General features: G+C 34.6%; 1 protein-coding gene across 14 annotated transcripts in view; it reads right to left on the minus strand.

Annotated features, from left to right (window-relative positions):
* Nucleotides 1-16,181, minus strand: part of PPFIA2 (PTPRF interacting protein alpha 2) — a 356,002-nt gene that overhangs the window by 24,655 nt on the left and 315,166 nt on the right. For 7 of the 14 annotated variants that reach the window (XM_080393250.1, XM_080393247.1, XM_080393243.1 and 4 more), the window contains 3 exons: nt 15,537-15,667; nt 14,783-14,964; nt 10,035-10,128 (listed from right to left, as the gene is read on the minus strand). In XM_080393250.1, coding sequence (XP_080249376.1) covers nt 10,035-10,128; nt 14,783-14,964; nt 15,537-15,667 — 407 coding nt within the window. The remainder of the gene's footprint in view (nt 1-10,034; nt 10,129-14,782; nt 14,965-15,536; nt 15,668-16,181) is intronic. The other 7 variants (XM_080393253.1, XM_080393245.1, XM_080393246.1 and 4 more) reach the window with 2 other exon arrangements.

Genomic DNA, 16,181 nt, shown 5'->3' on the forward strand with positions numbered 1-16,181 from the left:
AGAGCTGTAGAGCCACTATTAAAAAAAAAAAAAACAACCAAACAACCACCTGTGAAATAGACCTGCATAATAGATAGCCTTGCAATATTGAATGTACTGTACAACATTAAAGACCCCTGGAGCACCCAGATTGATTAAATGTTATCAAATCTATTTTTATAACACTATTTCATAATCACATATTCTAAATTAATGTGGTAATCCCTGTTCTCTTTGAGTTTTTTATCCTTACACCTTTAGAAAGTTATAGTGCATATATGCTTTGAATGGAGAAAATTTTCTCCCCGAGACCCAAAAATTATTCAAGAAGAAAATAACATTTATATGATAGATAAAAGAGGAGGTGAAGGTTTTAAACTTGCTATCAGGTTAACTACTAAAAAAACACCCCAAAAACCCAAAGCCCAAACATAAAAAAAAAAATGAACTGGTAAAAAAGAAAATAGTAAGTTATACACACAAATGAAATATTATTGTATGACTACAGAGCATGAAGGCTCAAACAGAAAAAAAGGACTTTTTTTCTCCAGATTACTGGAGTGTTTATGAGTTGGAGTCCTCTGTGATTTAATTAAACAGAATTTATGCCTTAACAGCAATTGTTAGTCTAGGCCTTCACAATCAAAATTTTTCTATTGACTTAAACTTTCAAATATCTTTGTGATTCTGGGCTTCATACCTTCTAAAACACATTTATTTCAAAAAAATGACAGAAGTTATTCTCAATGTAGTTAACTATCCTGTTAAGCCCTGCACAAGCAAGTCCTGACCTGTACTTGCATATGCTTTCGCAGGTTACCGTTATTTTGAATACTTTGAAAGGTTTCATTTGAGTTAGTTTTCTGCAATGTTCACAGAAGAAAAAAAAGAAATAAGAAGAAAACATAGAAAATAAACATGGTGCTGAAAATGAATATGTTCAGCAGCCATGGTGTTTTAACTTACCCAGATATGCTTTTCATGAGATGGAGAGAGATTAATGGAAAAAAAAGCACATAAATGTTAATGAACATATAGTAGTCTTGAAAAAAAAAATAATCATATGATAGGTAAAATACCACCACCATTATAACTACAGAAATCTTTCTAACTGGTCTTTGAATGCTTTAAAGAAGTTAAATGTTCTTGTGAAGAGCAAGTACATCTGTTCAAATGAGATTTTCATTATGCTGATGTTGGTTATTTATTAGGTACCACTTAGCACAGCACATCTTCCATGTACAATACATATTTGTGTCAAAGAACTGTAAGCAGTGAATCTTGAATAGATTTTCAAATCAAAGCATTTCACCCAGATTTGAATGATTTCATAATGATTTTTGCGTAACATCAAAAATCCTGAGAATCCCAAACCTCTGAATTTAAGCAAATTACCATAAAGACACTGTAAAATTGAATGAAGTAAGCCCCAAGGTTTACTTTTCTATGTGGAAGTCACTAATATTTTAGCAAAATAACTCATAGTAATGATAAATGACCTAGACTGGGGTTTCTGTGGTGTTTGGTTTTTTGTTGTTTTTTTGGTTCTTTTTTTCCCCTTAATTATGCAGAGTTTATGTATATAGGTGACTAACAGTCAGTTAGTATAGTTAGTTATGCCATGCAATTTTTTAATTTAAGCAGTCATACTAACATTAGATCAGTACCCATACCAGTATGAGTGAATTGCCCTCTAGGCAACCTATTCTTGCCAATATATTTGGTAACAGTATCTGTAGAAGAAAGCAGGATGCTGTTGCCAATAATAAACTTCTTCAGCTTCCTTTAATTGCCATCATAAAAAGAAAATTATATGCCTGAATGAAACTCAGACATCTCAGAATATTATATTTCTATTAACAAATGATTTACAGAGATACAAAAATGTTTGGTAGACATAGCTGTAGAAAATGCGGGGGTGAAAAGAAGAGGTTCCAGACACTTCAGTGAGTTCCGCAGGGCCCTGGTTTCAATATCTTAAATTTTGGTTTTCATGTGTGTGAGATCAGCAGAACAGCTGGGAGAAAGAAGAGAAAGGGCGATATAGAAAAGTAGATGGAAACAAACGACAAATTTATACACAGAAAGCTTAAGAAAGGGAAATAAAGGAAGGGAAGGACAATGAAGGTATGCAATATAAATAAAGGACTAGAGAACTATTCAGTTACCAAATCTGATGGAAGTAGCACTAGAACTGAATACACTTTCACGATTCATGCTCCTTTTCTACTGAGCTAACTGTAAATTAGCTCAGTAGAATCTACTGAGCTAACTAAAAAGCTGGAAAAGCTTTTAATTTTGGACCTTCTAGAGCCTATTGAACTAGAATTCCCACTTCTTACATCTTCCCCTGAATACTCCTTTGGGTATGGGTAGAGAGAAATAAAGAGGGGGATTAATTGGAATGCAAGTAATTTTCTGTCGGCTTTAATGAGTTGGCAATTTGCAGTTGCTTGGAGATAACTTATGGGACCTGAAGGCCATTCCAGTCTCCCCCATTATAGAAGCGGAGGATCAAGGGACATTCCTTCACTTCCTGAGCATCTTGTATGCAGAATAATAAAATACAGCAGGAAAAAATGGATCTTTAAATTCTAGCTTTCTCCATTTTATAGAACAACCATTTTATCAGCATTTTATTGAAGGAACACTATTTTCCTTAGACATACGTTAAACTAAAAGTTAAGTAGAATTGGTTTTCCTCTGCTGTGTTTTACTTATTCTTCCCTTAAATCCCTTAATCTGACAGGACACTTGCATCTGCTGGAGATCATCTTTTAGAGAGACAGCTGCATGCATGAGGGTAGATGCTTATATTTATCCACAATTGTAATAGATAGCCCTATACATGTAGATAAGTCAAGGACTGGGGCTTTGGTCTAGCTTTTGTTTGATCAAAACCATGCAACTTGTTGATACACATATCCTTATCTTTTATGAGGAAAAGAATAAAAAAAACTTGGCAAAGGGTAAAAAAACTATTTTTTAAAATACAAGATTTTAAAAAAATAAATATTTAACTTAGACATAGCATAAAATATGTTGTATCAACTTTTTCAATCTTCAGAATAATCTGAGTAAGGTTTAATAATCTCTGCAAGAGAAATACCCATATATCCTTACATTTGTAATGCTAAAAAGGCTCCAAGTATCTAATGAAATAGCAAGATACATTTTTAACATTGCAAAAGCTTTGACTGACTAATGATTTGAAAGGATCTTCCAGATAGTGTTAAAAATGTTTGCTAAAGGTATTAAGTTGAAAAAGAGAATTCATCTTTATGTATGTCTCAAGGATTAGACACCGATCCAGCCAAGAGAAAACCATGGTGGACACAGCCGACAATCCTAAACGACATATCAGAACACTGAATACCACTCCTTCCTCCACTGGAATAAGAAAATAGCAAATAAATAGCTACTGAAGACAGTGTTATTTGCTAGAATTAGAGGAAGAACTAAAGACCAGTCTGAAAACTACTAACATCAGTTAGTTTCTCATAGATGAGATAAGAAGGGAAGAAATTAAACGCAAAACCATAATTTTTCTGAAGAATCTGTAAGTAAAAGATTGGAGAAAAAAAAAGCATTATATTCTTAAGAGCTACTGTAAAAAAATAAATCATGTACCTTTAGGATATAATGGTGTTTAGCAAACTTTAAGTATATAGGAACATTAGATGGATGGCACAGAAAAAGATCTTAATTAAACCAATTGGATTAATTTTATCAAAATGTGTGCAATTAAGAAAATTACTAGGAAACACCTATTTGTATACTGCAAAGAGAGCTTATTTCTAGTCACAAATACACTATGTCAAATTCTAATTACATTTGCACACATAAAGCCTAATTAAACGGACATTGTGCGGATTCAAGAACAGCTAAATGATAACTACAGTGTTTCAAACTCTTATTCCACAAAAAGGTCTACACAGACATTTTTTCAAGTAGCCTGTTGACAGGAATCTAAAAGTTAGATATGCCCATAAAAAAATGGAAGCCACAGTGTTCTTTTTTCTTTTACTGATTTTATTTAAGTGTGGATAACCACAATGTGAGGCCTATTTTTTGTGACTTCTCTCTATCACCTGCCAATTTTTGAAGGATATATACAACTGAAAACCAACAAAAGCATAGGGCTGAAGCATAACGAGGAATTGGTCAAATTTATCAGAGGAACTTGCCAACATTTATATCTCTTTTTTTTTTTTTTTTAGTTAGAAAGGAAGAAAAGCCAGTTAATTCAACATGCTCTTCTGATCATGTAGAAGTTACTGTTGTTTCATATGTACATCACTGTAGTCATCTGAGACTTAACAGCATTGCAATTCTCTCTGCAAGGTTAATGATAAGGCCACAAATACTAATTTATTTTTTTACACCATAATTTTACATATGAAAATTACTTAGGCCTCGATTTTACAAGTCTTTATTCATGTATGCAAGCTTATATATGTGTCCTTGTATATCAAGGCTTTTATGCAATCCACTTGAAGGTGGGAGGCTATATCTGGCAAACACACACCTGTGCCTATGGAGTAAATCTCCCCAAAACAGGAAAGAAAGGTTTACTTTTTTTTTTCCGTCAGAAAATAGAACTCTCACATCTTATGCTAGTTTTTAAAATGTTGAATTAAGAGATTCCTCTCCAGAATCAAATCAAACAAAGTTGAAGAAACAGTGAAGCTAAAGCTCTGCACTGCCAGATGACTCTGAGTGATGGCATTATGACACAGTGCAGTTATTTCATCAGCTATGAGGTAAGTTGTGATTGTTATTCCAACACTCAAAATAATAAACTGGGGAATTTATCAGCTTCTGGGCTGGAATCCTGTCAGTATGATCCAGACTAGCTGACATGCATGCAAAGTTTTTTTTCATGGGGAAGATTTGTATTTGGGATTGCTGGGGAAGCAATGGCATAGGGCAATCTCAAACTGCGTTAGCAGCATGCACAAGGTCAAATCTAGGACTACATAGCACTTCGTCTCTTGAATCTTGCCTTATGTTAGTGCTTTGCACAGGATGAATTAAACACATCCTATGAAATATCACTGATTATAAAAAAAATCATTACATACTTTTATGCAACATAGAAGACATGTCATGTCTTTCCTCAGCAGCTCCCTTCTACAGGCAGATTCTTATTTGCTGTTCCATTGCATATTGCAGATCAAATCAAACATTACATTCGAAAAGGATATACATTACTGGCACCCAGAGCTATACGGCACTTTGGAAGACAAAGCAAGACTCTTTGGAGCTGTATTTGCCATCGGTGAGGCTTTTGGCTAAGGATTATTTGACATAACTCCTGAAAAAAACTGTAGACAAGGAGAATACAATCGACGTTCACTAGGACAGACACAGCAAAAAGGGAAGCAAACGTGGCTATATTGGTTGATAGTATTTCAAGTTTTGCTGAGTTCATTGTTAAAGAAGATTTTATAAAGAGTTCCTCATATGGTGTTTTAGTGAAAAGGACAGTCAAACATTTATACAGCTTTTATTAAGTGTCTTAATTTTCTACCCGAGATGAGGTCAGTGGGGATATGCATTTTTAAGGGAGATACAGATTATTTGATTTTAGGCACAGTGCTATCTACCCTTTCTCTGAGGTATGAATCATTTTGTAGGATACATGCTGATCAACTTTGCTATACAGGGGGTACTTATGTCTCTGTCCAAACCCTCTGCAAACCTTTATGTGTTGCAATAGAAACTGGACTGACCTGAAACATCCTATGCTGAGTCCCAGCTTGGGCTAACATGACAACGCTGAGCAAATGCCAAGGCCAAGTTATTGTGCACAGTCATATTATTTGGTGCAAAAATACCCACGAGAGATGATGCTATGAACAGCTGGGATAGCGTATACACTGTCACAGATAAATGGTAGCTGAAGTTGACTACAAAATTCAGAATTGGAAATTAAGTAACCATTTTTCAGAGGGAGACTAGTTAATCACTAGGAAAAAAAATACTACGAGAAAAGCTCCATTCTTCATTTCAGTGATGGGTGCCTTCTGGAAAGTATACCTTGATCAAAATTTATGATTTAGATGAGTGCAAATTATTGGAATCATTAGGACACTTAAATGAAGGTAATGGTGACATAGAGGGTATCAGTGCCATTAATAATTTTAGTCCTAAACTCTGAGTTTTCTTGAAGAAGTTACTCATTAGGCAAACTGGCTCTAAGAATCAGACAAAAGGCAGAAGACATTATATACAAAATATTAACAGCTTTTGTATAGAACAAGTGAAGCAGAGTTAAAAGGCTAATTTAAATAATAAAAATGCAGTGCATTATCCTTTGTCACACCTGACATCAATTATTTTTACGAAACAATGGAATAATACCTTAAACGCTCCAAATATCCCTGACATTATTTTTTTGTTTTCTAGGACTCCACATTCAATTTACAAATAGCAAGACTTTAAAAGTTTTAATGTTAACTAGAGCTGTCATATATTTAATGTCTGAGAGTAAACATCTATGGATGAACCAGACAACTTAAGTTCATCTTTTCAGATTATTTTAGGAACATGTTGGGTCTAATTTAAAAATTCTACACAGCTTCCCTAATTTCTCTTTGATGCCTTAGGAGAAAGACATGTTCTTAATAAATCTACTGTAATAAACAAATGTTGGATTAATAGAGACTCTTGTTTGAGGTTTATAAATGTCTAGCATATCATTAAGACAAACTACTAATTAAATTTTAATGACGCCTAAGTAGTCAATTGAAATGGAATGAAATTTTACATCTAAATAGCATCTTCTAAGCAAGAAGGAGGAAAACGTTGAAATTTGGGTTAATGACACTATAATCACCAGAGAGAGAACTGGTCTCCAGAATTATGTTCCCTCATGAAACTTTTCAGAGGGAAATGTATTATTCAGTAATCTATTCCATGCATATAAATGGCACTAAAATACTATAGCATGCTGCAGTGTGTTTGTAACTCCACAAGGCTAGAACAGGCTCAGTGCACGTGCTTGCTATTCAGGGAGCAGGAGGCCAGGAGACCTGGTGGACCTTTAGTACCTACTGGCTGCAGCAGCTGACAATCTGAAAAATCGTGCTTCATCCCTGGGGTAGGAACACCCTTGCTGAATAACCGATGAAGTTGAATATGTTCAAAATGCAAAATTAGAGATTCAGCATTTTAAGATAGTTTTCATTTAAGATATTAATTCAACTGAAATAAATACCATGGATAGCATTTTAACAGGAATACATCCTTTTATAATCACTTCTATACAATTTTAATTTACTAACTCAAAGCGCTCTGGTGAAACTCATGCATACTGCTCACAGTACTGATGTGTTGATCACTGATGAACCAGACCTCTGCTTTCACGTCTAGGAGAGACGCCATTTTGAGGCTTTTGTGGGGATTTTGGGGTTTTTTTGGGGGGTGGGGTGGGTTTGGTTTTGGAGTTTTTTTTTAAGGAAGTGACAAAGTCAGTATAAGTGAAGCTCTCACACCCCCAAATTGTAATACAAAGGAGTGCTTCTCTGCTTTAGCCTATCCTTTAACTACACTGTCAGTGGCCCTGTTTCTCTTGGGGCTTTATGTCCTAACCTAAGTTAGCCACAGAAATTCTTACAAGGTGAAGTGCTCTGCTCGCTCTGTTCCAGTGACTGGGGGCTCACTGTCTCTGCAGCATTCGTAGGGCAGTTTTGTTTAGCAGCAAAAAGGAATCAAAAGCTTGAATGTAAATCTCACTGCTACATCACAAGATGGCATACGATGCTCAGACTTATCTTATTACCTCTTATAAACCTTATACACATTACTATCATCCTTAATGTTACACAGCATAGTATTTTAATTTACCTTACCCAGATTGGTAATCCTGCAGCTACTGTATATGTGAAGGCTCTACTTCCAGAGGGAGTTATGCGTTGTTAAGTGTTGGTGAGAAGGAATCTGACTTACTGAGACAAACTTTTCATTTAACTGACTTTCTGGACTGTTTCAACTTAATACTTTCCAAGGTAAAACATGCAAATACATGACTGCGTGTTTTATAAGGAAGTGTTAATTCTCTTATACCCTATTGATAGCTTGGCACCCTAATGATTTTTATAATTCAGTAGAATCTCATGTGTGTGTCTAACAAAATTTTTAATTAAAAAATTACATTTTTCCTATATTACAGTTCCTTTACAACTATACCATATATATATACCATATAAAATGAGAAACTATGAAGACAGATAAATCTAAAGGAACAGGGGAAAAAAATTGAAAGTCTTCATGACATAGGTATATAACATATACTTAGGATAAATAGTATGCAGTTCAGACTAGGTGAATATTCATAGTCACAAAGGAACGATTCCTCTCCTTCCAGCAGAGAACATTTTGATTATGTCTAATTCATAAAGAATCTAATCCAAGGACAGACAGACACAGGAGAAAAAAAAAGGAAAGACTTGAAAAGCAGAAAGCATGGAAAACTCGGGTTGTGTGAGATTAGACAGAAGTCTAATAACAGATTACCTGCACACCTACTACTTCCAGACCATAAACTGGTTGGCACTCTCATATATGAAGTAGTCATGTCATGAATGCAGTGGTGTGTCAAGTCTTAGGTTATTTTATTTAGTTCTTTGAACTTATAATTTAGTTTGAGAAAGCAAACAAAGTGAAGACATTTGTCCCTTCAAAGTGATTTTGAAACTGTGGTACCTTCAGTCCTTAGAGCTGGAAGAAAAATAGGGCCTTCAAAAAATAAGCTGCTGAAAATTCAATGATATTCTTTACAAATTACAATGACTGTCTCAAAGACATTTTATAGATTTAGTAAAAAAGTATAGTAACATACCTTTTACATCCACATATTTCTAAATGACTGAATGATAAAAATGTATAAATAAGAAATACAGGGACGACTCATCAACTTCAATTAACCCTGTGAATGTTATTGTAAATTTCTTAATTGAATTTAAAATGTTTCTTCCCTCTCAGCACAATGACTGCTTCTCTATCTTTAATTGCTAAGTAAAGACTGATTTGAATGGAACACTTACATTTGTATATTCCATGGATGTGTATATTTAAAGTTATATTTCATCAGGAGCTTGATATGAAAGTAGTGATTAAAAATATTCTACATATAAATTTAAAATTTAAAGAGAACCTGAAACATTATGACTGAATTATTTGGATTAGACTTGCAAATTCCCTTCAAACTTTGCAAAGGAACGTTAAAAGACTGAAAGAAACCAAAACCCCTGCAAATTTAAAAAATGAAGCTTTCAGAATTCAAATAATAGCACTAAATTTAATGGTTATGGATGAAAAACAAACCTGTTTGTTTTCAGGATGGATCTGCAAAGTAATTTTTAAGTACCATCTTTATTTCTCTGACACCCTCTAATTACACTGGAACTGATGCTGCGAAGAGGTTTCTTTTGTGTTTGTATCTGTGTTTTAATAGTTCTCCATAGCTCCTGGCAGCTACTATGAGTCAGTGTACTGGTTTTACAAGAGGTGCACCAAAGACACCATTAAGTTATTATATAATTTATGCAAATTAAAAAAAAAAAAAGAAGCTAGGTTGCCATTTGCTGACAGGTAAAAAGAAAGCAAAGCTGCTAGGGTTTATGGGGAGCCTTTGAATTCTATAGACAGAAATTATCATGTGTTCAATATATAATGCAGAAAGTCTTTTTCTCCCTTCTGAAAAAAGCCTATGTAGTAAGTCATTAAATGCCTGCCTAGTTTTCAATAATTGCACGGAAGGCAAAAGGCATGGAATTAATCATGATGTGAAATAGAATATGTCTCTTTCTCATAAAACTATCTTCTTTCACAAATGAAACAATAATGTACAATTGACAGACTAAACATTTTTCACTATATTTCATATGCAGCTTTAAAAACTTCTATGCTGGAAAAAAACCCCACACTAAGTGCTAAAGTGCCATAGTAGATGATCTTGCTTGTCATTACATGTCTGTGTAAAGCAAACACAAAATCTGACATTTGAATCAAGTTTGAGCCAATGAAAGTCACACGAAAAAGGTACTCACTTTTTCTTTAGTCTTCGGTCTTTTTCTGCTTGGGTTCCAAGTTTGCCTAATCCCAGAGATTCCTGAGCTGCTGCCTCTGTTTCCATGTAACCTCCTGGAAAACAAAACAAAACAAATCCCACCGGATTTTCCTATAGCTTTTTCTCAGTTGTTTCGTTCTCAACTCTTCAATCCCCCTCCCACCTGCCACCATCATCTGTGTTCATTTCCTTAAGCCATGACATCTGGTGTTTGTGGTGAATGAACATCTATCACTTACAAAAGTAAATTCTGGCGAGTGTTTACTACATGGAAAAGAGTAGAAGTAGAGGTGAAAATTGCCGCCTTCTCCTCCTTCCGTTTAGCAGAAATGTATGAGAAGAGCACCCTGATCTCCTTTGCCTGTTTTTTTTTTGCCTCCGGAGGCTCAGACTCACGGTCCTAAGTAAGCAATGCTCTCACAATTTTTAAATCTTATTTGGGAAATATACAAACAAAACTGCCTCATTATAGACAATACAGCATCACTTAGTCTCCTAATACTAAAGCTTTTGTTTTGCTTTCATAGACAGTCTGAGTCTTTGATGTCATTATCCCTGCTAACTCCCAAGCTAGAGATGACATAAAGAATCTGTCAGAGAAGTAAAAAACCTCATAGGTCTCTCTGGAGGTGTCTTGTAGGCATCTAATTCCTGTCAAAGTCATGGGAACTTGAATAACTTGCATAGAGTGACAAGGGAAGCTTGCAGCAAGCAAGGACACCTGGACCAAAATAAAATCATACTATAAACTAAGGACATGACTGCTATTGTATGATCCATGCTGATCATACAATATGTCCACTAATGTGACCTTCCTAGTGCAGAAGTGGAAAGACGCTCAGACTTTTTTGTCGCTGCCTGGATTCAAGGAAGAAATGACCTGCTCATGGAGCTGTCAGTATGGTCTCCTGGCCCTGGCTCCATACTGTCCTCTCGTTTGAATGTATGTGTGCAGACAGAGGGGCTGCAGCACTTCTTCAGGGCTGCTTTCCTCCTGTGCTGCTATTCAGAAAGTGTGTAACTGGCACAAGAAAGAAGACAACAGTACGGTAAATGTTGGTGCTTGACTCCATTTGGCAATGGCAACTTCTCATTTCTCAGCTAATAGATAGTGAACAATTGTAGAGCAAACACTGGTACAATTAAGAAAGCATAATAAAATTATTTTTTAATTAATTAAAGCACAGTATTCCGATTCATTGATTTTAACCATAAAACAATGTATAAATGTTACATGGTGAAATAGCCTCACTCCTTTTTACAAGTAACATTTACATGCACCTCTATCAAGTGAGAACAAAACCTACTGCTGCATCATGTTTATGATGTTAACTTAGAAAAGACTGGCTTTAAGCTGTCCTTTCAAAGCAGGTGTAGTTTTAACACTCCTGCTTGTCTATACGCATTTCATTATTAAAGAGGACACAACTTCTGCAAGTCTCATGACTAGAACGATGCATGCAATTCACAAACACAGTAAACATGAATGTATACTTTGCTTTACTTCATCTGCCTTTCAAAGTTTTACAGAATATCTCATGAAATGTTTATTGCAGACTCTGGAGTAAGTTTTTAATTTAGCCAACTGCTGTATCAATATACCACACCTTTCTGAGAGAGCAGCTCACAGTATGTTAAGACAGAGATGGTATGAGTGCAGTGCAATGAGGGTTTATCACAGATTGGAAAGTATTCTTGGCATAACAGACTTCACCGTAAGACAAACACATCTGTCCCTTTGAATAAACCAGGGTGATTGTGCCTGTCAGTATCTCAGGCATGCAGATGGCCACAATAAATGTTCCCTAACAAGCTGACCTTTGCATACACCACAGAGACCAGCTTGCCTGGGCAGGGCTAAAAATACTTGCAATGTATTGTTTGTTTTAGGGATGAGAATATTTTAAATGTAACATGGGAAGAAGAATATGTAAGTGTCTAGTGTGGTATTCCACAAGTGAAAGAAGACTGGATGAGTTCAAAATCAATCAATCAAATAAATCAATAAATAAAAGGAACCTGTGCTCCCTGTAACATTCCTTTTCCCTTCTCCAATAATATAAAGAAATCGTGAAGGATCTAGAAATCTTGTTTCTAAGATCTCCTAAGGAATGAACTTGCCTTTGAACAATAACACAATTGACTTAGCAGAGACACTAAAGGTAGCAAATTATAAAATAAAAAAATTCTGGCAAGTTTAGCAGTTGAAAGGTAATGCTTTCAGAGTTTTGCAGGGCTGCTGAAGTTAATGATATAACTTGGGAAGTTCCAATATTGCTTCTTAAGTATGAATAACTATTACCAGGTATTTTAGAAATACTATAGTATTAGTTACAGAAGTATTATGTGTATTTATATCCCTAATATCTTCTTCATTGACATAAACTTTTAAAGTGTTCCTTTAACTGTAATTGTGTGCATGTGCAAATATGCATATAGGAAAAAGAATTAATGTTTCTGAGGCTCAAAATTACATTTATTATCTTTTTAGTATTTGACAAGCTATTGAAGAAAAAGGTATTTTACATATTAAAAAATACAAGAAATACATATCTATATCAAATAAGAATGTTTAATTTAAGCAATAAATTAAATGAGATTCTTTTATTAATTTTGCATTATAAGGTTAGGTTATGAAAACCGTACAAATATACTGCAGTGCAGTAATGATAGGACTTAGTATTTAAATTTCTGTGATATAGTATCTTCTTATAAATAGAACTATTAATTATATCGCTGCACAGATAGCGTACCTGTCATGGAATTGATTCAAGTACTACCATGACTGCTGGTTTTTAAATTTTGCTTTGTCTTTAAAGTACTGCTGTTGAATGGCAATTGCCACTTAATATTTGTTTTTCTTCTGGTATCTTAAAAGATGAGAAAAACCACCCTATAATTCAGCTGTTCAATGTCACTTCACTTTCTAAAAATATTTTGCTCCCACTTTTTAGTCAGTTAACAGTCCTACTGTTAATTTTATACATACTTGTAAACCTAGCTTGCTTAATTAAAATGTGCATTTTACAGAAATCTTTGCTGTGGAACTAAAGGATGTAAACCAGAAAAATTTCATTTAACTGCAAATTTTCACTAATATCTTTTTGCGATTTCATGAGCTACTGTTGGGATTACAAATAGACTTTATCCAATTATACATATGTCTTATTAATCATGGTGAGTATTAAGAAATTAATCTATTGACAGATTACATGGCTCCTGAGGTAATATTTAAAGTTGTTATTTTATGTTTGTTCCACATTGCAAGGAACTACAGGGAAAGCTAACACATTTATTACATCTTTTTCCTCTGTGTTCCTGAGTTACAGTGAAATCATAGATTATTATGCATAATCCATCAATATCAGAAAATTGGTTTTATGGAAAGTAAACAGGAATTAATAATGTAGCCTAAATTTATAAAATTCTCCATCAGTGCACATGGTTACATGTAGGTGTATTTGAGAGATTCATTTAATAGATTCTGAAATAGATTAAACTATGAAAAATACTGAATAAATCAGTTCTATTCTTCCCATGGTGTGAAAAAAAGGAATTTAAATTGCGATTAGAAATTAGTTATTTTTTTTTCAAGAGCACAAGGTTCTCATGGGCAGAGAGGAGAAATATTGGAGTATAAATGCAGAATGCTCAGTTCTTTGATTTTACTCCGATACTTTGACCTAACTATTACCTTACTTTATTCTGTACGATTTTAGCGATGGGTTTGCTAGTTGTGATAAGGATGTGTTTTAATATGAATTCAGTATTTTTTAATTTCAGGCTTACATATTGCTTAAGCATTTACAGTTACTACAAACCCTTAAAATTCTTTTACAGGTGTTATGTGGTCACCATGGCAGTAAAAATTTAATGCCTCACAAATTCATACTATGTGACAGTTCGTGACTAGCAAAGAGCTAATATTTCTCTTTTACTGACACATCTATTCCAATTTGATGCTTGTGTTGGCATGTGTCTATATGCTAACCTTAATCTAGCTAAATCAGATTTAGACCAATTTAGAACAATACAGACTGCAGATAAGGATGTATTTGCCTGTCTGGGCACGCAGACTATGAGCCTTTGCTGAAGACTCTCGCTTGACTTTCCATTGCTTATAGTTATGCTTTTTTTTGTTTGTTTGTTTGTTTGTTTTTTGCATGTCATAGAGACATATCCTATGGAATAATCACAGAGGAAAAAATTTTACCAGGAATGAATTAGACTAAGGTCTCGGCAAGAGAAAAGGGCAGAAGTAGGAAGAAAACAAAGCGTTGCCGTGAGCAGCATAAGTAATTGAAAGAGTATGGTGAGGACATTCAGTGATAAGCACTAGCAGACATCAATTGACACACTGAAATCTGGACAGCAGCTACACTTACTTGCAAGGACCTTCCATAGCACATAGTTACAACTCTTACAGTGGTTTATTACTTTCTACTTTCTCACCTCCTCTTTATTTGGTTATTAGAGAGTACACTGTTAACACTTCTACCCTAATTTGAGACTATTGAGGCAGTAGGTTCAGCGAAGAGCATGACGCTAGTTTTGTGCTGGAAGCCTCCTTTCATTTGCATTATAGTCATAGCAAATTCTTGACAAATATAATTGCTGATAGCAATGAAGTTTAATGGGAAAGTTCTGCTAGACAAAACAGAAAAATAAGCAAATCGGAAACTGAAAAGAAGCAAAATTAAAAATGGAAAAAGACTGTGAAATGGTGACCTTGGCTTGTTACCACTAATTCCTTACTGAGCTGTCCAAGTCGAGCCTTCTCTTTTTTACCGAACAAACGTCCTATTGAAGACTTGATTCCTTTCTTCTTGGGAGCTTTGTGCAGGGAGTCCTGGCTGCTATTGACACTGCCAAGACCAATGCTTTCTGGCTCCAATGAAGCAGGCAAACTACTACAAAATGATAATAAAGAAATGGAATAGATAACATGCCAGCATTTGCAGGTAATTTTTATTTTCTTCTGAGCTCTGCAAACAAATTAACTGATTATACTTTAGTTATGTTCTCCCAACAACTGACACAATCATATCTTCTTCTATAAATGATTTAGCAACATGTAGAGCAATACAAGATCACTTTTTCCTCCCTCAGACTGACTGGACCTTATTTTTTTAAAAAAAGGGCTGAAAATAAATCTTTTTAAATTGCTAAGAACAATTGATGAAAAATATAGGAATCAGCCTGCTGGTTGTCTTTGTAGGATTTGCAGTATCACTATTTCTAGTAGTGATCAAAACTGTACCTCAAACCAGAAATATCCAGCATGTACTTTAGCATTGACAAACATTCTCCTGGTCATGCAAGAGACAAAGGGTAAGGCTTTCTCTCTCATGGCAGGGGAAACAATTGCCAGGAAGAAACAGGAAAAAATCAGGTCATTTTGGAATAGTTAAAGAACAGCATATTTTAAAAAGAATAATAAGCAGTAAAACTGTGAAGTGCCAATTTATTACAAACATCTTACCTTCTGGCATCGTTGTGGTATGAAGAGGGAAGGGTATGAGTCATTCTGATAGCTCTTGGTGTTGGAGGAGGAGAAGTTTCACATTTGATTGTGGCTTTATCTTCATGCCCATCTTCTTCAACTACTGCAATCTGGGGGAGAGAGATTCCATTGAAAGAAGATAAGCTTTTCAAGAAAGTTTAAATGTATCCTGCATGAATTTGTCAAGTGAATTGAAAGATATATGGTTTTGAGTACAATTTTTTGAGAAAATTGTAAGGATTGTTATTTTTGAAAGAGGCTACTGGGAAAGAGCAATTGCCTAGATATGGCAGCATACAGTACATATTTGAAAGAAAAGAAATCACACTTAGAGAAATTAATACCATTTATGCCAAACAGATTGATTCAGTGAAAATCTAAACATGAAAATAACCTCAGACATGAACAGGTCTCTTGCATTAAACAGGATTGTTCAAGTAAATAAAGTTTCTCAGGATGTAAGGGAGAAAGTAAATACAGACAGAAACAGGATGACTCTCTCCATAGCTTGTTAACAGCATGGCCAGAATGCTTGAAAATAAGCATGAACAGAAAAGGAATTTTGTCACAGCATATAATGATTTATCTTAAATACAGTCTCATGTAAATATAAATCCCATATTC

The sequence above is a fragment of the Falco punctatus genome (assembly GCF_963210335.1).
Source record: "Falco punctatus genome assembly, chromosome: 6".
In the NCBI taxonomy this organism is placed as follows: Eukaryota; Metazoa; Chordata; class Aves; order Falconiformes; family Falconidae; genus Falco; species Falco punctatus.